This window comes from Lathamus discolor, chromosome Z, assembly GCF_037157495.1.
Source record: "Lathamus discolor isolate bLatDis1 chromosome Z, bLatDis1.hap1, whole genome shotgun sequence".
NCBI lineage: Eukaryota > Metazoa > Chordata > Aves > Psittaciformes > Psittacidae > Lathamus > Lathamus discolor.
The window spans coordinates 44,387,620-44,413,884 of NC_088909.1; the positions used below are offsets into that span (position 1 = coordinate 44,387,620).

Consider the following 26,265-nt stretch of genomic DNA (forward strand, 5'->3'; position numbering starts at 1 on the left):
CATGAACTCATAATGCTCTCTCAAAACATATGACCCTTTTTCTCCCCTTATCATCTGAGGATGACATGCCTTAATCTAACAGATGTCTTTCATTTCTGACCCCTTCCTTTGCCTTTTATAGCAGCAGTTTTACAGTTCTGGAGCTCGAGACATTACGGTGGGACAGTGCTTGGCTGCACAGCTGTCGTGGCTAACCATTTTTCACAGTCAGCCACCTAAATTACGTCACTGGTCTCTGCTATACTAACGTGTGGGTCAATCTAGCCTGTACATAAGCAGTTCTTGTATTCTCAAATATATCTCTGGGGTATATTCCATGGTCTTTCGTGCTGAGTTGTTCAAAGTTGGTTTCCCCCTCCTCCTTCTCAGCTAACTGTATTAACTGCAGGAAAAAAATGTGTCTCTTTGGAGAAAGCGGTGGGAAAGGCATTAACACCCCTATGAAATGGGTAGGCTCCAGGTTAAGCTGAAGTATTTTGGGGGCTTTAACAGGTATTGTCAGTCACAGATGTAAGCATCAGCTCAAAGTGCAGACACAAGCACTTTGAAAGGTTTTGTGTATGAATGCTGGTAACAACTATCAGTATGTAAGCAGAAACACAAGACATGTCTCTACACATAACAGAACTAAAAAAAAGTCACTTTCAAGTGACATCATCATGGTACATACCAGAGATGACAACTGCCAAAATTATTCATATCCTACAGAGGTGTGGATAATTTGACTCTTGGGTTACTGGCATCAACAAACCACACTCCTATTTTCACTCCTATTTCAACAATTGCCAAAAGAAGAGTGCAGTTTTGGTGAATCACTGCCACATACACCTAGCATCCATCGTAAGTATCATTCCTGCACTTTCTAAAAGAGCCATCTAGCTCAGCTAAGCATGCCATTAACACAGTTCTACTGTTTTAGTATCTAAGCTACACAGACACTATACCACATTGACTTTACTGTAAGCCTTGAGTCCACACAGAGAGGTCAAGAGAATGCAGGTGGCTGCATGCTGCTGTCCAGTCTGCAGTTTCAGCCTGAACTCTCCCTTTCTTTGCTCCTGCCTATTATGACTTTTCCTCTCTCAGGGATCAAGGCCTAGGACACTTTTCCATGTCTTTTCCACTCTGAATTGTTTATTAATGTCACTACATACCATTCTTCTCATCACCAAAGCTGGCATGCTCACCACTGCATCGCCCTGTACAGACCAGAGCCTGCAGTACAGCAGCTGTTTCCAATCAGTCCTGTGGTTCCTCTGAGGACAGAATTAACCCTCTCCCTCCTGCTTTTATCCACCAGTGCAGCTATATACCTAATTGCAGAGAGCAATTAATAACGTCTATCTGTAGAGGCCATTTCGGCCTATTTCAGCTGGAATGTTGCGTATGCATCAGAAATGGCACTCAGCTGCCACAGATACCTAAGCCCCAGAGAGCACAAAATCCCAAAGTCTCTTTCTAAAAAGTGAAGTTGATAAACAAGTATTTAAAAAAAAAACCTTTGTGACAAGGATCAGATTTACAACAGCAAAGGCTGAATCTAAAACGTGTTACTGCTGGAAAACAGCAGCAATATTAAAAAGTAACCTTTTTACTTTTATTTTTTCCACAAGCACAATCTGACTCTGCAGTAAGGTGCTTGCTCCTCCCAACCCCACCCCATGTTTCTAAATCCACTTTCAAATAATAAAGAAGCATTTTGTCTGTTCCAGGGCCTACACTGGAAGGTACTGCTGGCTGTCCTTCATACACAGCTACACCTCAGATGTCTCATCTGACTCTTGGAAGATGAATTTGTCATTAGATGGACCCAGGCTGAATACCCACACTGAGTTTTACACGAAACTGTCATTTTACAACAGCTAAGCTTGAATCAAGTCGCATAGCTCTCACTGAATTACAAGCAGCACAGCTGAAGTGACTACCTGGATAGAAGCAGCAATCATTCAGTGTCCACAAATCAAACCATGATCAGACAAATGGCAGCATCCCTCCTCCTGCTCTCTCTGCACTCCTGGGAATGCAGGATAGCATTCTCTGCTCACTGTGCTACCAACAGAACTACACCATCACCATTCCTCCTACTCTCCCTCTAATCCCACCAAAGGCCCTACTATTTCCATACTGGAGGAAATCTCACTGCAGGCCCTAGGACACAGACAAAAAAAATCTCTTGGCATCATACAAATGATTCTGAAACATATGCGTAACTGTCTACTCATTTTTTCTAAGCAAACCTAAGACTGTACTGGGACTCCTTCTAGCCATGCAGGTGTTGAAATTTCTGAGGGAGGTAGGACTGGGTAACAAACTAAAAGCAAGCCGACAGTTTCCTTCCAAAGCAACCCTTACTTTGTGGTCTCAACTTAATGCTGCAGACACAGTTCAATTTCAGTCACAGCATATCTCAAAGCACTGTGCAAAGCACTCTTGCAGTCTCATCAAATAGAAGTGTAAAAGAGCTACAGGCTGCTACAGCTATGACTTTGCTTTTATTTAGGGCTTACAATGGCATATACCTTCCTACCAACTTAGTTGCTCTCACACCTCTATAAGGCAATCTAACCAGTAGGAAGCCAAACATCCACTGTTACAAAGAGGAAAAAAAAAAAATAAATGGATTTGACCCAGAAAAAGAGGGAAAACAAGCAATCTCTTGTTCCAAGGTTCCAGAACCAGAGTATTTGAAAGTCTGTGCCACTCTAAATAAAAACCTAGTGATATACATTGTATATTGCTAGAGTAAAAAGGTGTCAACCTCCCTCAGCACACACTTTGAAAGAACTATGTCTAAAGCCTGGATTGAGAGACAAGTTTATAAAAAACATATTCCACCAAACTTCCACAGTGGAGATAGAACAAGCTCCAGTCCAGCTGTCCTCTTTTCACGTCTGTCCTGGGTTCAGCAGTAGCAGTCATTTTTTCTCCCTCTTAGTAGCTGGTGCAGTGCTGCGTTTTCGACTTTCGGCCTGGGAACAGTGCTGATAACACCAATGTTTTTAGTCACTGCTCAAATGTTTGGTCTGACCAAGGACTTTGTGAGTCTCATGCTCTGCCAGGGAGGAGGGGAAGCCAAGAGGAAGCAGAGACAGGACACCTGACCCAAACTGACCAAAGAGGTATTCCATACCACAGCACATCATGCCCAGGATGTAAACTGAGAGTTACCTGGAAGGGCAGGTTTACTGCTCGTTTGGGCTGGGTATTGACAGGTGGTATTGTATTCTGTTCCCTTGTTATTTCCCTTATCATTATTATCATTGGTGGTAGCAGTATTGATTTGTGTTATACCTTAGTTACTGGACTGTTCTTATCTCAACCTGTGGGAGTTACATTCTTTTGATTCTCCTCCCCATCCCTTCAGGAGTTGGGGGGGGGGAGGGGAGGACATGGGGAGTGAGCGAGTGGGCTGTGTGGGTCTGAGTTACTGACTGCACTTGAACCATGACAACGTCAAAGAAACTGTAATCATAAAAGTGTAATTGCATATACAGTGTGGTCTAGCTATCAAGGATATGTAAATTTTAGTGCAATTTTTCACATTCCTAACATACCACGTACCTACATCCAAATTCAACTGCAGCTGTTACTTGAAGGAAGGGAGCTGTGAGGTAGGAAGGGAAGAAATGGTTCCTCAGATTGGGTCCACCAACTATGTAAGATTTTTAAACTCACCTCCTCAAATAACTCCAGCAGAATATTTCTGTAAATGTAATTTGTAGTGCTCTTTAATCCTGTTAACTGAGATCTCCCATCCTGTTAATCTTGTTAACTGAGACTGATATCTACTGCAGTCTCAGCAGCAGAGAACCAGTGGTGACAGAAGGTGCATAACACCTCTTTTATAGCCCTCTATGAAAGTAGAAGTGGCTGGCCTTATATTTCAATGCTGCCCACCAGCCATATCCCTGAATCAGATTCTGCCGTCTCCTCCTGTTCATATGATGACACATCAACAACAGCTCATACAGCCCCTATCAGCCTGTGTACAAGCACCTAGAGAGACATCCAGCTGCAGGGCTTACATTTGCTCCATTGTATTCACCTGCCCAACCCAAAAGTTCTCATGGCACATTGTATGGACTTTGTTTGCAAATGGTGCAGTGAATTAGACCACCCTGTTCCAAGTTAACATACTTGAGTTTCCTGAGACTTAAGCTAGCTGCTTTTCTTTGAGTAAGGATGTTAACGTTTTTTTCTAATTAATAGCAAATGTTCCATTACATTACAAAATCAGAAAATAAGAGATTTGAAAAAGAATTCGAGGACAGTATAAATCAGATGGCTCTAGGCAATAATGTTTTATATGAACATAAACAACTTTCTGCACAACTCATGCACATTTTTGCAGTGTTATTGACAACAGTTCCAGTGTTATCACATATCCCAGAACTACATACTGGTAAAAGATGCAGCACAAACAGACAAGGGAAAATAAAGTTTTGTTTTACATCCTCAGCTATGTGAGTATCAACTAATAGACTTGAACTGCCAACAAAAATGATGGAAACTGTGAGAACCAACCATTCTGCTGAACCCACTCCTCAGCCACAGGCAGAATGTATGGAGATGGGAACAACCCAGCCATCTGAAGTCTCAGCAGACCTTACACATTGTAACTTAATTTCTATCTGAACTGGTTTTGGGGTTCTAATCCTTACACACAGAAAGGAGCTATTTCTCTCATGAGTCTCAATTATTCACTTTGAAATTATTACACCCTCCTCCACATTCTCCATAGACTACGAGAAGACTGGACACTCTTCCCCACCCAGTGTGACAGAATTATACTACTGTCTTGTAAACAGTTAAAAAAAAATATTACATGGGCAGAAATTTAAGAAAAAGTCCTCAATTCACTTAAGTTTCTCAACTAGGTAAAACCAAACAGCACAGTAGCATTTAACTGATGCAATTTACATGTTACACTAAAAGAAAACCCAGCAACAAACCAAACAGCATCCTACAACATCTCCCCAGAACAATGACAAAAGAACCCAGATAACTTCATATTCTTGGAGCCTACGTCATTTAGTCTGACCTTCCAAGTAACACTGATAATAACATTACATCAGGAAACTAGATGATCTTTAAAGTCCTTTCCAACCCAAACAATTATATGATTTAAAGACAGAGTTGGGAGGCTCATCATGGTCAACTCTTCTGAAGTAAAGCCTGCAAACACCACATGCTACTAGTTAAGGACCCGAGGGATTTCCTCAGCTGAGTCAAACAGTAAAATTAATAATACTTAAAAATCTTTACATGAGAATTACCATATAAACACTTTGCAGAAATGGGTAATGCTACTTCTTTCCATAGACAAGAATAAATGAGATTGTTTTTCTTCTGCAAACGTCACACATGGTAGGAATGGCAGACCTGCCACTGGAAGCCAGATGTTTCATTTCCCAGATCAGTGCTCTAATCATTCAACCATATTGGCTTCCACTGAATTTTATTAATATGTATTGTCAGGCACAATTGTCTAGGGTTAGACGACAATATAGGAGGACCAAGAGATTTTCCCCAAGGCTGGACAGTTATGAGTGGCAGGGTGTGTGGGACAGTATGGGCAAGTATCTAGTCCACTGGGCCCCTCCAGCACTTTGGAACATCACCACTGAACAAGTGCAAAATCCAGAAGAATTAGTAAAACACTTAAATGAGGTGTGTTGTCATCCTGGTCATACCAGACAGAGACAAATCATGGCAACATGCTGGGGCTTGGCATATGCTTACAGAGCCCTTTTTAACACCATCCAGCACCTTCAAAAGGAAAAAAATGGCTCTGGATCTGATGGCAAAGCAACCAACAATGCAGCTACTCCAACTCCAAATACGGCAGTTACACCAGCCTCAGTGACAAGTAGAGCAGCTACTCAAACTCTGACTACAACAGATAATGCAGCTACTCAAACTCCAAGTACAGCAGCTACACCAACCCCAGTGACAACTGCAGTAGCTACTCAAACTCCGACTGCAACAGACAGCGCAGCTACTCCAGCTCCAAGCACAGCAGCTACACCAACCCCAGTGACAAGTACAGCAGCTACCCAAACCCCAACAACAGAGACTGCAGCCACTCCAACCACAGTGCTAATCACTGCAGCTAAACCAGAGGACAAATTCATGCCAATATCAGTTGCCCCTGTATAGAAGGGGAAAAGAAAAAAGAGCCAAGAAAGAAGAAAGATGAAGAAACAATCCACTTACTATCCAGAACAGCATCTGATCAGGAGTTATTATTACGTGAATCAGAGGAAGAAGAAGAAGAAGGGGTAGCTTCTTGAGCCTGGACCTCAACCAAGCTATGGAACACGCGAAAAGATTTTACCCATCATCCAGGGGAGCACATCATCACCTGGTTGCTCTGATGCTGCGACAATGGGGCCAACAGTCATGAACTAGAAGGTAGGGAAGCCAAGCAACTGGGATCATTTGCCAGGGAAGGGGGAACTGACAAAGCAATTGCAAAAGAGAAACTGTCCCTCAGCCTTTGGAGGCAGCTCTTGGCAGCTGTGAAAGAAAGGTTTCCATACAAGGATGATGTTATGAGTCGTTCGGCCAAGTAGACTACTCTAGAGAAAGGCATCCAGTCTCTGAGGGAATCAGCTATTGTAGAGATGATCTATCGCAGGCCAGATGCCGGGAATGCATGCATAGATTCAGATGAAGTCGAATGTGCACATCCCATGTGGTGGAAATTTACATGGAATGCACCATCATCATATGCCCACTCATTGGCAGCAATAACATGGAATGACGTAGCACCAACAACAGTGGATGAAATGATTTGTCAACTCAGAGAATTTGAAGACAATCTCACCCCTTCCATCATTTCAGCTGTGGAAAAACTGTCTCAGGAGTTCAAACAATTGAGAGATGATCGATCTATCAAGCTCCCCACGTATACCAACACACGTCTCAGCTATTAACAAAAGGCACTCTACTGCTCAAGAGAGAAGGCATAGGAGGTATACACCACAGGCCACTCTATGGTTTTACCTGTGGGATCACAGAGAAGACATGACAAAGTGAGATGGGAAACCTACCTCAGCTCTGGAGGAACGGGTGAGTGAACTGAAGAGGAGAACAAAGGTCAAGGATGATCATCCCATGAAAGCTGCAGCTTCAGTCTCTGGTGAGCAGGTTCCCAGATGGAGCGGAAGAGCTGATTGTACTACAGCTCCTGTGATAAAGAAAACTAATCCCTTTCTACAAGACATTAAGTGTCCAACGTTGTGATCACTATTAGAGGGACCCTGCCTCCAGCCAGGTGGAGGTAGGGGACAACTGGATTTACAGGACTGTGTGGATCAGATGGCCTGGCACATCAGTCCCACAGAAGTGTAAGGCTCTAGTAGATACCGGTGCACAGTGCACCCTGATGCCACCAAGCTGTCGAGGGATGGAACCCATTTGTATTTCTGGAGTGACAGGAGGATCCCAAGAGTTGACTGTACTGGAGGCTGAATTCAGCCTGACTGGGAGGAAGTGGCAAAAGCACCCCATTGTGACTGGTCCAGAGGCTCCATGCATCCTTGGCATAGACTACCCCAGGAGAGGGTACTTCAAAGACCCAAAAGGGTACCAATGGGCTTTTGGTATTGCTGCTTTGGAGACAGAGGAAATTGAGCAGCTGTCCACCTTACCTAGTCTCTCAGAGGATCCTTCTGTTATGGGGTTGCTGAAGGTCAAAGAACAACGAGTGCCAATCGCAACCACAACAGTGCACCAGCGGCAATATCGCACCAACCGAGACTCCCCGATGCCCATCCATAAGCTGATCCATAGACTGGAGAACCAAGGAGTGACCAGTAGGACCCGCTCACCCTTTAATAGCCCCACATTGCCAGTGCGAAAGTCTAACGGAGAGTGGAGATTAACAACAGACTATCGTGTCCTGAATGAAGTCACACTACCCTTGAGGGCTGCCATACTGGACATGCTAGAACTTCAGTATGAGCTGGAGTCAAAGGCAGCCAAGTGGTATGCCACAACTGATATTGCCAATGCATTTTTCTCAATTCCTTTTGCAGCAGAGTGCAGGCCACAGTTTGCTTTTACTTGGAGGGGTGTCCAGGGTACACAGGGGTGTACACTTGGAACCAACTGCCCCAGGGGTGGAAACACAGCCCTACCATCTGTCATGTACTGATCCAGACTGCATTGGAACACGGGCAAGTTCCAGAACATCTGCAATACATTGATGACATTACTGTGTGGGGCGATACAGCGGAAGAAGTTTTTGAGAAAGGGAAGAAAATAATCCAAACCCTGCTGAAAGCCGGTTTTGTCATAAAATGGAGTAAGGTCAAGGGACCTGCACAGGAGATTCAATTTTTTGGGGAATAAAATGGCAAGACAGAAGTCACCAGATCCCCACAGATGTGATCAACAAGATAACAGCAATGTCTCCACCAATGAGTAAGAAAGAAACACAAGCTTTCTTGGGTGTTGTGGGGTTCTGGAGAATGCACATCCCAAATTACAGTTCAATTGTAAGCCCTCTCTATCATGTGGCCCGGAAGAAGAATGATTTTAAATGGGGCCCTGAGCAACAATGAGCCTTTGAGCAAATTCAACGCGAGATAGTTCATGCAGTAGCCCTTGGACCAGTCTGGACTGGGCCAGATGTAAAAAATGTACTGTACACCGCAGCTGGGGAAAATGGTCCTACCTGGAGCCTCTGGTAGAAAGCTCCAGGGGAGACTCAAGGTCGACCCCTCAGCTTTTGGGGTCAGGGATACAAAGGATCTGAGGCCAGCTATACCCCAACTGAGAAAGAGATACTGGCAGCCTATGAAGGGGGTTGAGCTGCTTCAGAAGTGACTGGCACTGAAGCACAGCTCCTCCTGGAATCCTGTCTGCCTGTGCTGGGCTGGATGTTCAAAGGCAGGGTCTCCTCTACACATCATGCAACTGATGCTACATGGAGTAAATGGGCTGCACTAATTACACAACGAGCTCGAACAGGAAATCCTAGTCATCCAGGAATTCTAGAAGTCATCATGGACTGGCCAGAGGGCAAAGATTTTGGAATGTCACCAGAGGAGGAGGTGATGTGCGCTGAAGAGGCCCCATCATATAACAAACTGTCAGAAAGTGAAATGCAGTATGCCTTGTTTACTGATGGGTCCTGCCGTACTGTGGGAAAGCATCGGAGATGGAAGGCAGCTGTGTGGAGTCCTCGATGACAAGTTGCAGAAACTGCTGAAGGAGAGGGTGAATCGAGTCAGTTTGCCGAGGTGAAAGCCATCCAGCTGGCCCTGGACATTGCTGAACGAGAAAAGTGGCCAGTACTTTATCTCTACACTGACTCATGGATGGTGACAAATGCGCTGTGGGGGTGGTTGCAGCAACGGAAGCAGAGCAACTGGCAACACAGAGGTAAACCCATCTGCACTGTTGCAAGATATCGCTGCCCGGGTGCAGAACCTGGTGGTGAAGGTACGCCGTGTAGGTGCTCATGTACCCAAGAGTTGGGACACTGAGGAACACCAGAACAATCAACGAGTGGATAAAGCTGCTAAGATTGAAGTGGCTCAGATGGGCTTAGATTGGCAACACAAAGGTGAATTATCTTTGGTCCAGTGGGCCCATGACACTTGAGGCCATTAGGGCAGAGATGCAACATATAGACGGGCTCGTGATTGACAGGTGGACACTATTGCCCAGGTTATTCACGAGTGTGAAATGTGCTGCAATTAAGCAAACTACACGGTTAAAGCCTCTTTGGTATGGAGGATGATGGCTGAAGTACAAATATGGGGAGGCCTGGAAGATTGATTATATCACATTGCCACCAACCCGCAGAGGCAAGCACCACGTGCTTACTATGGTGGAAGCAACCAGCGGATGGCTGGAAGCATACGCTGCGCCCCACACCACTGCCTGGAACACTATCCTGGGCCTTGAGAAACAAATGTTGCGGCAACACGGCACCCCAGAGAGAACTGAGTCAGACAATGGGACTCATTTCCAGAACAAGCTTATAGACAGTTGGGCCAAAGAGCATGGCATTGAGTGGGTATATCACATCCCCTACCATGCACCAGCCTCTGGGAAAATCGAACAGTACACTGGGCTGTTAAAAACTACACTGAGAGCAATGGGTGGGGGAACTTTCAAGCATTGGGATACACACTTACCAAAGGCCACCTGGTTGGCCAACACCAGAGGATCTGCCAAAAGGGCTGGCCCAGCCCAGTCAGAACTTTTACATACTGTAGAAGGGGATAAAGTTCCTGTGGTGCACATGAAGAATTTGCTGGGGAAGACAGTCTGGGTTATTCCTGCTTCAGGTAAAGGCAAACCCACGCGTGGGATTGCTTTTGCTCAGGGACCTGGACCTTGGTGGGTGATGAGGGAAAGATGGGGAAGAGCGTGCACGTCAGGGGGATTTGATTTTAGGGTAAAACGGCCAATGAACCCAATTGTATGCTGTTGCCTGCTGTGTAGCACTTTTATAGCCCACCAACTAGATGTCTTCAGGTCACCAGTGACCAGCCCTGACTACCCTGACATCACCCAAACAAAACAGGTGATGTTGCATTCACTGAATACATTCCAGTAGAAACATCAAGTATCTTATGAACAATTATTTTCAAATTTCAAATTCATCAACAATTATTTTCAAATTTAACTGACTTACTCATACTTAGACATTATACCACAATACAGTAAACAAGGTGGTAAGCTGTGCAAAGGTATAAACTGGGGAGTCCCATCTTCTCTAACTTCTTCAGTACCTGTAAAAGGGAACTGAAAATGTACTAATGACATCTGCAAATCAGAGTATACGGGGTGGTGCCAGAAACACCAGTGAAGACTGAGAAATAATGCAATGGACCTACAAGGATGGTTTGGAAATTTAAGTAATTTGGAAGAAGGCCAGGTAATACCAGATGAGGTGATATTATGCTAAGAGGGAGTTAACACAGAGGAGGGCCCTGAGGGAGGCACAGAGGGAAAGTGAAGCAGGGAAGGAGAGAGAACTGTGTCTTTATGGAAGGGAGTCAAGACGATGACAGCTCTTACGTGTGCAGCTCAGTAAGAAGCCATCTGTAATAATTCATCAGTTCTGAGAAACTGAACACCAAGTGGAGACTAAGGTACTGAGAGAAATTAAGAGGGGGAAAAAAAAGGCAACTCAAAACAATATAAAGCCACTAACCTCATTGCTTTGTGTGTCCATTTACCTACTGTCAACTGCCATCTTCATCACAACACTTTTGTACATCTGTGAGGCACATGAAGCTGAGGTGCATAATCTAGGTAAATGGCAAGGAGCATGAGCAGTTAATTCTGGGGTACAGAGCCAATGAGGAAATGCATTTTTGGCCCACAAAAATTTAGATACAGAAAAATAAAAAAGGGATTATGATTTTTTTTCTGACTGTATGATTTCACTCAACTCAAACAGTCTCCTAAGAGACATTTTTGAGTTTCTATTTAAACATGTTAAAGAGTTGGAAAAGGTTCTAAAATACTACACAGCAGTAGTAGGCAAAAGTGTACACAAGGTACACTGAACACTAGTGTTAAGAAGAGAATAGAGAAAAATCCTGCATTAACAGCAACAGCCAAGCAAATAATCTGTAAGGCCTTTGCCACAGCTAGTACTCTATGATACTTTCAAGAACCATCCTTGCATTTACTCCTCTTAATCTCGTATTTAGAATACAAAAGTGTATGTGAAAACAAAAAACAAAAACCCAAACCCCAATAAAAAAGGGGAAAAAAAGAAAGTATAGAATTATTCTTGCCCAAAAGCCTTAAAAAACACAACTTCCATTTAGAAAGAAACAAAACAAACTTAACAGCACAACTATATTTTTACCAACAGATCTTTATTACTGTACTGCTACCTCTTCTGCATAAGATAACAGCTTTTCTCAAAATACATCTCTGGTAAGAAAAAAGAATCATGCCTGAACTCTTTAGAAGAGTCATACTTGTCATAAATGAGCAACACTACAGGAAAGCATGAAAATCCATTAACTGGATAGCCTCTTACAGTTTTGATTGGCATTCTTCTTATCCTGCATTTCATCCCTGCTGTGGGGCAGTGAGTGAGCGAACAGCCCAAAACCTGGCTGCCAGAGGGGTCAACCAACCACAGTGCTCCCACACACTGAGCGACCCAGCATGCTCCCAGGTGAGAGAATACATATCACAGCACCTTGATCCTCTCCCTTCTTCCAAATATAAAGATAGTTTCATTTCAGTATGTGATTACAACCATGACAACAGAGAAAACGAAGGAGTAAGCACGAATAGTAACTAAGTGTAGCAATGTTTTTGATTTTTTCAAAACTACCTAAATTGGAGAACTGTAAAGATGCACTAATATAGCCTGTTAAAATGAACTTTCCAAAACCTAAGTGAGATGTTATATAATTCACTGAAACACAGAGACAATACTCTGTGTCAGAGCAGAAGGCTTCAACAAGCACCTAAAAATGAGGAAATTCACTTCCAAAGGAGAGATTCTGACTTTGATGCTTTCATGCTGGCTGTAATCCAGTTCAGCAAGAAAGAGGTTAGTCTTTGCAGGTCTGCCTAATACACAACTAATTTTAGAGAGAAGCAATCATCAAATACCAATCTGTTCTTTATTCTACAACGGCCAGAACATAAAATGAGTTACAGGAATAGCACATGGCGGTCACATGCACTGTAGCTTTTCAGAACACATCTGAAATGAGTTTTACTACAGCCAAAATGTTCCTTCCTTGGAGTGAGAACTGACAAAAGCCCATGCCCATAAGGCGTCTTCCAGATTCTTGACAATTAAACTTCTGTTGGTTTTTTTAATGGAAGCTCTAAGGGAAGAAAAAAAAAAAGGACAAAAATGATAGCAAACTAACTGTCAAATAGAGGAAGACAGGCAAACTCTGCTTATGAAGCAAGCCCCAGAGATTCTATGACCACAAACCTTGGTCCTTAGTCAAGAGCATGGAATTAGCCTACAGCAGTGAAAACAAGTACCAGCGTAAAGATCAAGGGAACAAATGCTGTCTCCATTGTCAGAGAACAGCTTCTCTTTGTCCTGAAAGGCTTCTCCAGAAGAAAACAAGACTCACTCAGCTGAGATACTTCAAGGAAATACCTATTTTCTCAGTCCTCATGACCGTTCTCCATGATTCACTAGTAAACTCAGTAGGTCACAACTGAAGCTGAGCTGCTTGTTAACACTGTATCTCTTCAACGTGTACATGCACCTTCATACACTCCTGAAGATCTATGCTGTTAGTTCCTACCTGTATTCTGTCTAGAGCTAGTCACACACTGTACTGTTTACTTGCACCTTCTGTCCACATAATGAAGAATGTATCAATAATCTCTCTCTTTGCCCAATCTCCGTGTCACTTGGAGTAGGAAAGCTAGTTATCATCCTTTTGGCAACACTCATTCACAAGAGAGAAGGGCTAACTGGTTGGTTTACGGTGAGATATCTTTCTGCAGTTTGCCATTTCTTCCTCTCCAGTGCCTTCCTCTGTCATTAAAGGCCTGCTTTGTGCTTTGGTCAGTTGTTCCTGTAGTTCCCCCAAGATATCTAAAATGGCTTTGAAAAATGTTGTTCTCTTCACATCCTAGCCTGCACCACCTCTCAAAATATTTCTGCTGTCTCTGTGGTAATTTTTTTGACCCTGTCCTCACAGGCATTTCATTCTATAAAGTTTTGTGGGGAAAGGCTCGTTTTTGCCTGGTTTTGAAGTTATTCTTAAGTTAGTTTTGATCCATCCTGTAAAGGAGAAAAAAAAGCTGCCAGGTAAGCAGGACTGTGACAGATTTACCCAAATTATGAAAAGCAAAATGGCAATCCTGGTGAGAAAGGAGCAAGTCTGCTGCTCAGCTGTGATCTCTCAGTTTCTAGATGCTTGCTTATGCTTCCCAGAGCATCCTGGAAATAGGGAGGTAGAATTTATCCCCTCTCAGACTGTGAGCAACTGGGTTGGGGATGTTCATAGAAGATAGTCAGAGAGAGCATGTGAACAAGCAAGAGTGTCAAGACGTGCACACCTGCCTCTCCAGGCACAGACCAGTCTCCCAGTGAGATCTGTAAAGCATGCAATGAGCTCAAACAAGGAAGAGGAAGAATGCACAAGAGGAAGGCCTGTGGACACAGCTGAGTGTGTAGACTGCATAAACTAGCCCTCATTGTTTACTTTGCTATAGTGTTACACAATGACAACAGGATGGGAAGGGAGATCTCCAACAGGAACAGTAACATGTATATTTTGTCAGGAAATAGAGGGTTTCCCACACTAGATCAGAAAAGTATCCTAACTGAGGTGCTCTCCTCAGTTTTGGTTAATGCCCTGCATTTCAGAGGAAACAAGGACAATAAAATTCACGTTGTTAATGCAATATTCTGTATAGAAGATTACAATTCTTATTCTCTACTGTATTTGGGCTGAGGTAATGTGGACCACATCGTCTTTTAATACTAAGTTGGATAACACAATGTACTGGTAAAAATAAAAACACCTGAATCATGTCTATGCGACAGCTGCCTTTGTGACAGCAATGCAGGAAGTGAATAAACGGTCTGAACTTACGTCACTGCTGACACAAGGTAGAGAACTGACTTAGTAATAGAGTGCTAAACAATGACTGTGACTTACTCTAAGGCCAGAGTGACAAAGGGCACTGTATTCATCATACATTCCATTCTTACACAAAGTCTGGATAGACCCTCCTTTCCAAGAGGAGGAGGAAAAGGAACATAGCAAAAAGATAGGTGGTGGCTTCTTCTCTGGGTGCGAAGTTTTGGTGCATACTGATTCATACAGGATGGATATAGTGCTAATGTAAACCAGCCCAAGCACCTCCAAAAGGAAACAAAAGAAAACAAACCAGGTCAGACACCTTGAAAGGCCTGCAGCAACAAAACAGTAAGCCATGCATTTAAAAAAAAAAAAAAAAAAAAAAAAGCGAAGTTTATAGTGTTATTTAGATGATGCCAAAAAAACATACAGTGAAAGCAACAGCTGCTGTACATATTTCTCTTATTGTAACTCCTAAAAAGCCTTCAAACTTTAGAACCAAGGTGAGGAAACAAAAAAGTCTCTGGATTTCCCAAGAGTGAGTTTTGGGACCGAGCTCACTCCTAACTTCCTCAATAACAGGAAAATAGCTAAATGGAGAAGAGGATCCTGTGTTAAAAATCTTTCCTGCCTTGTCTCAGCCTCTCAAGCATAACAACTATTTAACAAAGCAGAGGCAGTGTTTGGAGTATTCTTCAGAAGCACTGATCAACTCAGTGTGAAAACAGGTTTAGAAGCAATCCTGGATGTAGCACAGACACATTTATTACTCTAACGGAAGGAAAGAGTGAAAGGGACTGCCCCTTTCTACCTCTTTTATTGTGGACTTGGTAGCAAGAACTTCTACTGTTTGAGCAAATCATGTACAATTCCTCCCATTCCTACACCTGCTCCAATTTCTCATGAGTTCTGTGGCTGTCACAGCAGCACTAGATTCTTCACCATGGCCCTTTGCGCCCTTTCTCATAAGATGGATAAAAAGCAAATGGAGGCTGCTGGAGTTTACCTCTACGAGCAGGCGCAAGAGCTGTCAGCTGAGGTTTGCTTTGCTTTCTGGTAAAATAATCTAATTTATGCAAAAATGTGGAAGAAGGTTAAGGCTGTAACAACAGCTGTTATATAAGGATTGAGGTTAAAGGGCAAATGCTTATTAAAAAAATAAAAAAAGTTTTGTATCAGCAAACTTTATTACCATTATCTCTATTCAGTTTGGTCCGAGACAGTTTATGCTCAAGGTAACAATGCACACCAATTAAGTTTCCCTCAACTATGATACATTCAGATATGTGATCTAAATGCTAATGATTATTTTAATTAAGTATTATCTTGTATTTTTTTATTTGTGTCTATGTCTTCTGTACTGCCAGGCAGGGTCACATCAAAACACCAGTTACAACCAAACTGCATCTGGCATTACAGTAAATGTACTAATGTGAATTAAGAGGATCGATACCTATTCTTACAGCTGACCTCTGCCATGCTTCCAATTGGCGATGCCAGTAAAACGACAATCAAAATATAATGGTATAAATTCTTTATACTCAGATAGAAATTGGCAAAAAAAGCCATTTTAAAATGATGTCAACACCATATCCTCTGCAATCAACACTTTAACACAAGTGCAGGCAGAATTTGTTAAATAGTTTAAAAAAAGAAGACATTTTTAGTTAAGAAGTTCAAAATGTTGTATTTATTTCCACTACATAACCACTATAAAAATTTCCTGAACACGTTATATAAAATGAGTTTGTTATTGTTTCTCTTGTCTTAGTTGTGGGGATGGAAGTCATTAGAAGCTAGGGAGAAGTTTTCACATCGAAGAAAAAACAGATTTATTCTAACAAAGGTTTTGTCGTGGTTCACTTTTAAGAATACATTTCCCTGTAACTCTACATCTTTCACGGATTTAGCCTTCCTAGTAAGTAAAAATTCCTTCTCAAAGTTTCAATGGTCAGCTCAGTCAAGTCATTCATCTCCCCTGTGTGTCCAATACATGAACTCTTTCATTCTTCCACTGGAGTTCTCATTCCCATTAGCTCATGTCTGAAAATTCCATATCCAGGCCGCTTAGCTACTACCCAGTGCCACCAGTGATTCCTCTCCACATAACCCACGTCTACCTCCAAAACACAGGACAGCAACCTCAGCATACAGCTGAGACTGAGAATTTTTGAGTTTTAAGACTCAAATTGAGACACTCAGTCAGCCAATCACTCACTTACGGTTTACACAAAACAAAACGTATTTACAGTGCAGAAAAAAAAAAAAAAAAACCCAACCAGAATCACGTTCAAACTTCCTGCTTCTCCCAGTTAAGATCACGCAGAGGTTAAACAAGCAGGATGGGAACACTTACAATACAAAGCCCAACATTCATGGTAAGACTTTGGTTAAAAAAGGTCGTGTTCACACAGGTTGGCACCTATCTGAGGTTTCCCTAAATACTCGTCCCGTTATAAAGCAGGAAAAAAGAGCTTTAGTTGCAGACAATAGGAAGTTGGGGGAAGGCATAAAAAAAGCTCACCCCACTGCGACCATCCCCTCCCTTGCTGCCTTACCTGGGGGTTTCATCCTCAGCCCTGCAACGAGTACACACAGCCCGCACGAACTGCTGTCGAGTGCAACACCTTGGGCACAAAAGCAAGCCGTCCGGAGCAGCCCTCCGCGCTTTCCTCGGCTAACTCCTCCTCCCTCCCCGCCCCCATCGCGGCCGAGCGCAGCACAGCCACAAAGGAAAAGCTGCCGGTCCGGAAAAACGCACAACGCGGCCGCGGTCTGTCTACAGCAGAGTGATTACAGCCGAATGAAGTTATGCGAATACGACAGGGAGGAAGGCAGGCCGGTGTAAATAAAGATGCCCAGTATTCTATCGTCATGCCCACACAGCTGCAACAGGACGCAATAATAGTCCTATGCTTCTTTTAGCAGACAAATAAACCTAATAAACTCACCTAGGACACAAACGGTTTGGTTTTTCACCCCGAGCTGTATTTCCGGCTGCGGGTTTCGTGCTGTCCCCGCACGAAGAGGATGGAGTTCGCCCCTAAAGCCTCCCAGACACAGCCCTACACACAGCCACAAGTTGTTTCAGCGATCCTGCACTTCCTCTGGAAAGACCTTCTTGTGCACATGTGTGTATACATACTGGGGAGAGGAAAGGGGCGAGAGCCAAATGCCGTCTCTCAGAGGAGTGGCCAGTCTGGCAACTAGTCCTTCAAGTACTCTGTAAGTGGCAAGCTCCCTGACTGGCAGTAAACTTACTTTCTTCAATCTGGAGAAAAAACTCCTCCCGCTCTATCCTCTTGCCTCACTCTTCATCTACAAACCACAGGCTATTCTGTATTCCCTGTAGGTAAAAGCATGAATACCCATCAACACACCTCTCACCAAGTACCTTCAACTATTAAAGTCTAATACTGGAGAGGCACTTTGCATAATTCTGCTTTTTTGGCCATTGCTTTCTGTCACTACCTTTTGTGCAGCCCTCCATATTTCTGCAGATACTTATTTCTGCTTTATTTGCAATTTGTACAGAACATCACAAAATTTCATAGAATACTCACTACTTGTGAGAATTTCTGTTTTCCTGTTTCTTTATGAAAGCTCCACATGAACAGGAAACCTTACTGCAATTGCTCTCCTCCCTTTTGTTAAAAAACACTCCTGCTGACTGCCTGGGAAGCAAAAACAAGTCCGTCCTGAGTTCAAAGGCCTTTCTGCATTCCAGTTGTTTCTCTGACAATGCTATTTCAGAGCAGCCATATTTTTTTTTTCCCAATACAAAGCAGCAAACTGCACTTAAAAAACCCCTGCGTGCAGAAGAAACAATGCCGTTACCTTAATAAACTGCTTACTTGTCTCATTAGCAGTGAGCAGAGCATCTTACGTCTAACAGACTTTGCAGTTTTTTAATCAGGGCAGTTTAATAAAACACTAGCTCCTTTCACAGCCTCAGTCTCTGAAGCATAGCAAATACCTCGGCTTCAGTCTTCTCTATGAGCAGATCTCCCTGTCCTTAACTGGTGTATGATGAACATGTGACAGCAGGGCTTCTGCATTGAGACTCATCAATAACAGCTTTCACGATGACCCAAACCACAGATTACTTTACGTCTCAGTGGTACTTTCCAGACCTTATGTGGAGGCTGGAGAGCATTCCCTTTGCATATCATATTTCCAGATTAGCAGAAGATTTATTTTCAGGTGCTTACATTTGTAGTAAATTTCCAAGTAACAAACCTACAATAATAAACATGCACATACAACAGAGAACAATACACTCCACAGTTCAACAAGGTTAGAAGTCACAGGTTAGAAACAGAGGAGAAAGGGAAACAACTATTTTAATCTAAAGACATGCATGTTTTTGCAATGCTAAGTATCGATTTGATAAAACACTACTACAAATTAAAACACATCACTTTTCCATTTAAGGGGCATCCAGAGCATACTATAAGAAGTGTAAAAGCACACAAAAAGATGATCTTCTGTGAAGTAATAGAGTTCTTAAGCCTAAATCTATAGTTGTAATTATCATTAATGAAAAAATAAGAAAGCGTGAAAACATGACATAGAATCATAGAATTATAGAATAGTTAGGGTTGGAAAGGACCTCAAGATCATTTAGTTCCAACCCCCCTGACATGGGCAGGGACACCTCACACAAAACCATCCAACACAAGGCTTCATCCAATCTGGCCTTGAACACCGCCAGGGATGGAGCACTCACAACCTCCCTGGGCAACCGATTCCAGTGTCTCACCACCCTAACAGGAAAGAATTTCCTCCTTATATCCAATTTAAACTTCCCCTGTTTAAGTTTTAACCCGTTACCCCTTGTACTGTCACTACAGACCCTGATGAAGAGTCCCTCCCCAGCATCCCTATAGGCCCCCTTCAGGTACTGGAAGGCTGCTATGAGGTCTGCACGCAGCCTTCTCTTCTCCAGGCTGAACAGCCCCAACTTCCTCAGCCTGTCTTCATACGGGAGGTGCTCCAGTCCCCTGATCAACCTCGTGGCCCTCCTCTGGACTTGTTCCAGCAGTTCCATGTCCTTTTTATGTTGAGGACACCAGAACTGCACACAATACTCCAAGTGAGGTCTCACGAGAGCAGACTAGAAGGGCAGGATCACCTCCTTCGACCTGTTGGTCATGCTCCTTTTGATGCAGCCCAGGATACGGTTGGCTTTCTGGGCTGCAAGTGCACACTGCCGGCTCATGTTCAATTTTCTCATCGACCGGCACCCCCAAGTCCTTCTCTGCAGGGCCGCTCTGAATCTCTTCTCTGCCCAGCCTGTAGCTGTGCCTGGGATAGCTCCGACCCAGGTGTAGGACCTTGCACTTGTCATGGTTGAACTTCATAAGGTTGGCATCAGCCCACCTCACAAGCGTGTCAAGGTCCCTCTGGATGGCATCCCTTCCCTCCAGCATATCAACCGAACCACACAGCTTGGTGTCATCGGCAAACTTGCTGAGGGCGCACTCAATCCCACTGTCCATGTCACCAACAAAGATGTTGAACAAGACCTGTCCCAACACCGATCCCTGAGGGGCACCACTCGTTACCGGTCTCCAGCCGGACATCGAGCCATTGACCACAACTCTTTGTGTGCGGCCATCCAGCCAGTTCTTCATCCACCGAGTGGTCCATCCATCAAATTGACGTCTCTCCAATTTAGAGAGAAGGATGTCGTGTGGGGCAGTGTCAAACGCTTTGCACAAGTCCAGGTAGATGACATCAACTGCTTTACCCTTATCCATCAATTCTGTAGCCCCATCATAGAAGGCCACCAAATTGGTCAGGCAGGATTTCCCCTTAGTGAAGCCATGCCGGCTGTCACCAAGCACCTTGCTGTTTTTCATGTGCCTTAGCATGCCTTCCAGGAAAATTTGCTCCAAGATTTTACCAGGCACAGAGGTGAGACTGACTGGTCTGTAATTCCCCGGGTCTTCCATTTTCCCCTTCTTGAAAATGGGGATTATATTTCCCTTTTTCCAGTCGTCGGGTACTTCACCTGACTGCCATGATTTTTCAAATACGATGGCCAGTGTCTTAGCAACTTCATTCGCCATCTCCTTCATGACCCGCGGATGGATTCCATCAGGTCCCAGACTTGTGTGCGTTCAGATTTTGAAGATGGTCTCGAACCAGATCCTCTCCTACAGTGGGCCCAAGGTCTTCATTCTCACAGTCCCTGCATCTACCTTCTAAAAACTGGGTGGTGCAGTCAGAGGCGCCAAGTGAAGACCAAGGCGAAGAAGTCATTCAGAACCTTAGCCAAATGACATATACAAGATTATTCTAAAGCTCAGCAGAAGACCAATAAAATGAACATGTATCATTGCCAATACTCAGCTTACAGATGTCATCATGCTAAAATCCATTCCAAACAGTTCTGGATTGCAGATCCTAACAACACAGACAACTTCAGTATGTTGCAATGTAGACTGTCATGCTACTATTCATGGTTGATCCTTTATATTTGAAAATGCATATTATTTGTCAGCTGCTGCTTGCAAACCTTTGCCTAGAAAGGCAACTAAGTAGTGGTCAGACTAATGTCTCTACAAGGAAAAAAATACTACAGAGTGGTTTCATGTGGAAGGAAGCCACTTAGTTTGCATAAATCATCACAAAAAAAGAAAAATCTGCATGAATTGGCACTCACAAGTTTGGCTTGAATATTAATGATAAGTTTAAGTTTTGAGATATTTTACTGAAAACTGAATTCCCTAAATACATACATTGTTCATAAGAGTTAAACACTGGAATGCATGAATACTTTTGTATAGATACATATTCCTGTTATAAGCAATAATTTGGAAGTTTGATTAAATACCATAAAGAAAAGTTTAGAAAACAAAATATTAGAAATATATTTAAACAAAACTGAATTATTTGATGATAATTACGTTAAAGAATGGCTTCTAGCTATCTTAAGTGTCATGGAGCTTCCTTGGACAGATTGTTTTTGCAGTTCCTAACCTCATCCAGCAGTATATGAATGGCATATAGTAGTCATTCTAGGTTTATCTCTCTAAGTCATAGTTTCTTTATACATTCTACAACTGTCCTGCCTTGCACGCTTTTACCATTACATGATTTAAAACCAAACCAAAACATGTTATTCATGTAGTCTTGCTGTTCTATTACACCAGTATTAAAAGCACAGATATCCCCAGTAAATTTTTCACAATTTCTCTGTAACTGCTCTGTTGCAAAGCCTTTTCAGGCTCTGCCCTGCCTCAAATGCCATACTACCATTGAGTTATGCATCTGTGATGCTTTCAATTCCCTTCCTCATAACTGATACCAGCATGCCTCTGCAGCCCAAGGAGCTCTTCTGGATTCATCATCAAACTGGAATTTTAAAAGGTGGTTTTAACTGATGTGCAGTTTCTCAGGATTTATCAGTTTCAGACGTGTGTTCAAAAGCTTCCTTCTGTTCTTTTAAATCCGTTTTGTGCTATAAATAATAAACTAACTGAAATCAGCTGAATAAAGTTGCTTAAACTGCTTCCTAGTACCTAAAGTGTAAAAACTCTCTCTAATATCCTCATTTAAATGTATCCTCAAAGACGCAAGGTTCTGACTGGCACGTTGACATCATCAAAGCACTTTAATAATAAAGTGTTTTTAAAGAATTAGACACAAAAGAGGTAGGCACTCCTAACAATGGCTTATGTCACAAGGAACAACCAATTCTCATACTTCAGATGGAGCTTCTGAAGGAAAATGGAAAAAAACTCACATTTATAGTTCAACAAAATGACCAAAGCCAATGAGCAAGCACACCAGCCTCTGAAGCACTCACATTTGGTAGATATTTGACATGAAACACAGACAGGCATCCTGCCAATGGGCTGCAAGGAGCTACAACCACCATTTATCCAAAATACAGCCATTTACAGCTAACAAATAAGTAACTAATGATACCAGAATAATCCCTGGCCACTTTGCAGAAATGGTAAGCTCAAAAATAGCCTCTCTATTGTAAAATAGCAAATATTTTTACTTTAAACTTTCCTCCTACTCTTCTAAAGGCAAACTGGATTTTAAAGGTGTTTATAATTGTTACTTTTTAAATCTGTATTTTTGTTTCAGAGAAACTAAATTCATATCCAGCCAACCACCTCAAATATTCAGCTAAACCATATAAACAAAACCAGCAAGGGGTGTCAGAGAAAAATAAAAGCAAGAGCTCTATACACAGATTTCCTTTGGATAGGCTGTAACATATTTGTCAGACAATAATCAGAAAGCTGTGCTACTGTACCAAAAGCCTGTTATGGGGCAGTGCTCCTGAATTACATTAGAACAGTTAGCAACTTCATCTGACCTATTTATGTTCCCTCTTTTAATGTGATTAGCTGATTCCAAAGAAGAGCTATGAAGACCATCTGTTGGAAAGATATTTAAAAAATGTTTGGAACATATCAAAGATAACAGTGACTGCAGTATTTATTAATCTTTCCATTAAAAATAAGCCTTCACAGTAATTTTTAATGAGCTTTGTTAAGTAAACTTTATATATCTCAAATGTAGTTGTTTGACTGAGGAAAACACTCAACAGACTCATCACCCTATCCCAGACCCTGCAAGATAGGAGGGAAATCTACAGATACCAGCAAACTAATCAATATTACATGATGATCACTCCACCCACAGCAACTATACCGTTTGAATTGCTTCAAATAAAACCAAATATTCTAACAGACAGATAAATTGGGGCAGGGCAGTAAGTGCATAAAGTGGTGCTGCCTGAAACCTTATTAAAATGGGAGCACTGCTTTGACATGCATCCCATTTTTCAACAATTAGTCTCTTCTTTGGTATTTTTATGTATGTGCATTCATGTAACAGCTTTTACATACTTAATGCATACAAACTCTGCCTGAAAACTTAGCCTTTCTATTCTCCCAGTAATTCTCATGCAAACAGTGTAAAACTTTTGCTCCTCTGGCCTTCAGATCTGGCCTGAAATTGCATGCACAGGTAAATTCATGCCTGCAAGCAGCAATTGTAAAAATAAAGGGAGAGATCAAGATTTACCAGAACAGGTATAGGGCTGCTAATATATATATGAGCTGCTTTTGCATTATTTTCAAGTAAACCAAATACACCTGATTGAACCAATCTTTTGTCCAATCCTGACCTGTACTCTGAAATCCCAGTGACAGAAGCAGACTAAGTGTTCATTTGAACCCAACCAACAGCATAGGGAAGGCTTCTAAGCAACAGCAGTTTACTGCAAACTGACCCATCTACTTTGTCCTTAATTCTGCATTAAGAATATGCAATATATAATACATATGCAATATATAATATGCAAATAATTTATGCAAACATGCAAATAATATATAATACATATGCAATATATAATATGCAAAAACATATGCAATATATAATATACACAATACATAACAATGACATAATTCTGCCTAAAAGAATTCTGCACTGTGTGTTTTACTTACTCCTCTTTCTAAACATGAGTGAAGTGCTGCTCAGTTTAAAACAGGTTCTACCAATTTAGCTTAAGTTAGTCAATAATACCTTAATTTCTAATTAAAAATTCTGTAATTTTCGATTCCCCTCTCTCCTCCTGAATTAACGCAGTCACATAAATATGTAATTTTAAAGTTCCGTTTTGCTTACCACACTGACCTATGGGAAGGCTCTTCAGGTGGAAGGCAGGCAGCTCTATAACAGTGTGAGCCACATACGGATGCAAGCTGATTTGGGTGTGTCGGTGAGAAACAAGTATAGACAATGACTGCATGGAACAGCTAGTTGCATTACAGTCACAGAATTTAAAACCAGAAGAAACAAGTGATGATCTAATCTGATCTCCTGCATAACACAGGCTGTATAACCCCACCTAGCAATTAACCTGCCTCTGTGACAAGTTCGATATGGTAACTCACCAGCACTGGTTTTGCCAGATCCATTTTGAAACATTCACCTACAATGCTAATTTGAAGCATGCTGCATCAGCCAGATTTTGCACCTCCCAAACATGCTTCCCAGAAGAAGGAGGGATGTCATCTTCCTGATCCAGAGATTACTGCCCCGCATCACCAGTCCGTGGCTGTGCTGACAGAGCAGTCCCTCGCTAGCATGAATAAAGCAGATGAATTAGCTCACAGAATTGCTCAGCAGCGCAATTGTCTGCCCAGTGCCTGGTGGAGCACATGCACTGGATGCAACACCCAGGCATTAGCAACAACAACTGCAACAGTCCAGACTGCAGGGAAAGCCTTCACTCCTTCACTGTTTCAGCTCAAGGAGTCGTGCCCTGCTTTAGGATGAATGCCTGGGGATTACCCAAGAAGTTCTCTTGCCTTGACTTCAGTGGGCTTCCACAAGCCTTGTGAGAACAAGGTATCCCATAAATGTAACGCCTCAATGAAACAACCTGAAGACAACATTTACTGAGCCTGTAAATTTCAACCCAACAGCTTGCCCAGGGAAACTCTGGCTGCCCCGTCCATGGCAGTGTTCAAGGCCAGGTTGGATAGGGCTTGGAGCAACCTGGTCTAGTGGAAGGTATCCCTGGCCATGCCAGGGTGCTGGAACTTTATGAGCTTTAAGGTCCCTTCCAACCCAAATCAGTTGATGATGCTATAATTCTAATTGGTTTTGGCATTATCAAAGAAATTATTCAGATATACTAACAGACACCTATTCCATCAATACAAACATCTTAGTAAGATTTACATCACAGATATGTTTTGTAAATACAAATACATTTTTGTGTCACACAGACAAAACCAATTAGATTGACAAGATTACATTATTTCACTTTATCATATTTATCATTAAATTAGGCTTTATACATACTTAATCTCATATATGATTATTGCAGCCTATTTGTTTGATAGCCTGAGCCCATATACAAATAGATTTAAAGTCAAGTTTTAAACTCTTGCTTTCTTTAGAACACATGATTTTTTAATGAATTTATTTTTAATTGGTATATTTCACAAATCTACAAGATTTTAAAAGAAAGTTCCCCCCCTCCCCCCTCATCCCCCTGAATTTAATGCATTCCTTATAGGCATTCAGATACTGAGAAAACTCTCCCAGAAAAACATTTGCTTTCTGACTGCAACCTACACACTCTCTACCCATAATTATCAGTATTCATTATGAGGCAAAACAAAAGAAAATAACCAAAGTGGTCTACCTCAGAAATTTACATTCAAGCTATATTATTCCTCCTGCCCTTTCAGGCACAGTAGTAATCAGTAGATCAAGCATTTTGCACACTGTACATATCTTCCTAGTCATTTCACACAATAAGAAATTTTGGAAGAGCTGCAGCACTAGGAATAGGTTGTAATGCAGAAGCCAAACAAATAGCTGAAGCGCTGTTATAGTTATAAAAACACAGTGCTGTAACTGTACCCTTCAACTCAGTGTACCTTCTCCTTCTGCCTCCTCAGGTAATCACAGCTTAACTGTACTGCTAAAGAAAAGAGGGTTTTCTGCACCCTCACCCACCCCTCCACCTCCCCACCCCCCACCCCCCCCGGTATAAACTAGTGCATAAGCTAAATATTAAATTCTGCTTCATTTATCACTAACAAAACCACCAGTCAAGTTCTAAAAGCAGAAGTGTTTCTGCAAGACATGAACAAAACCACCATCTGCCTTTTACATTCTAGGTCACCTTTTAGAGTTACACATACTGTCTACACATTTA

General features: G+C 42.3%; 1 protein-coding gene across 5 annotated transcripts in view; it reads right to left on the reverse strand.

Annotated features, from left to right (window-relative positions):
• MCC (MCC regulator of WNT signaling pathway) overlaps positions 1-26,265 on the reverse strand; it is a 221,468-nt gene that overhangs the window by 88,020 nt on the left and 107,183 nt on the right. Inside the window, exons 1-2 of one of the 5 annotated variants that reach the window (XM_065663561.1) lie at positions 17,117-17,223; positions 11,180-11,276 (exon numbers count right to left, since the gene is read on the reverse strand). The exons of the other annotated variants lie outside the window; for them this stretch is intronic. Of the exons in view, the coding sequence (XP_065519633.1) occupies positions 11,180-11,200 (21 nt within the window). The 5' untranslated portion in view covers positions 11,201-11,276; positions 17,117-17,223. Of the gene's footprint in view, positions 1-11,179; positions 11,277-17,116; positions 17,224-26,265 lie in introns of those variants that run through there. 5 annotated transcript variants of the gene reach the window in all.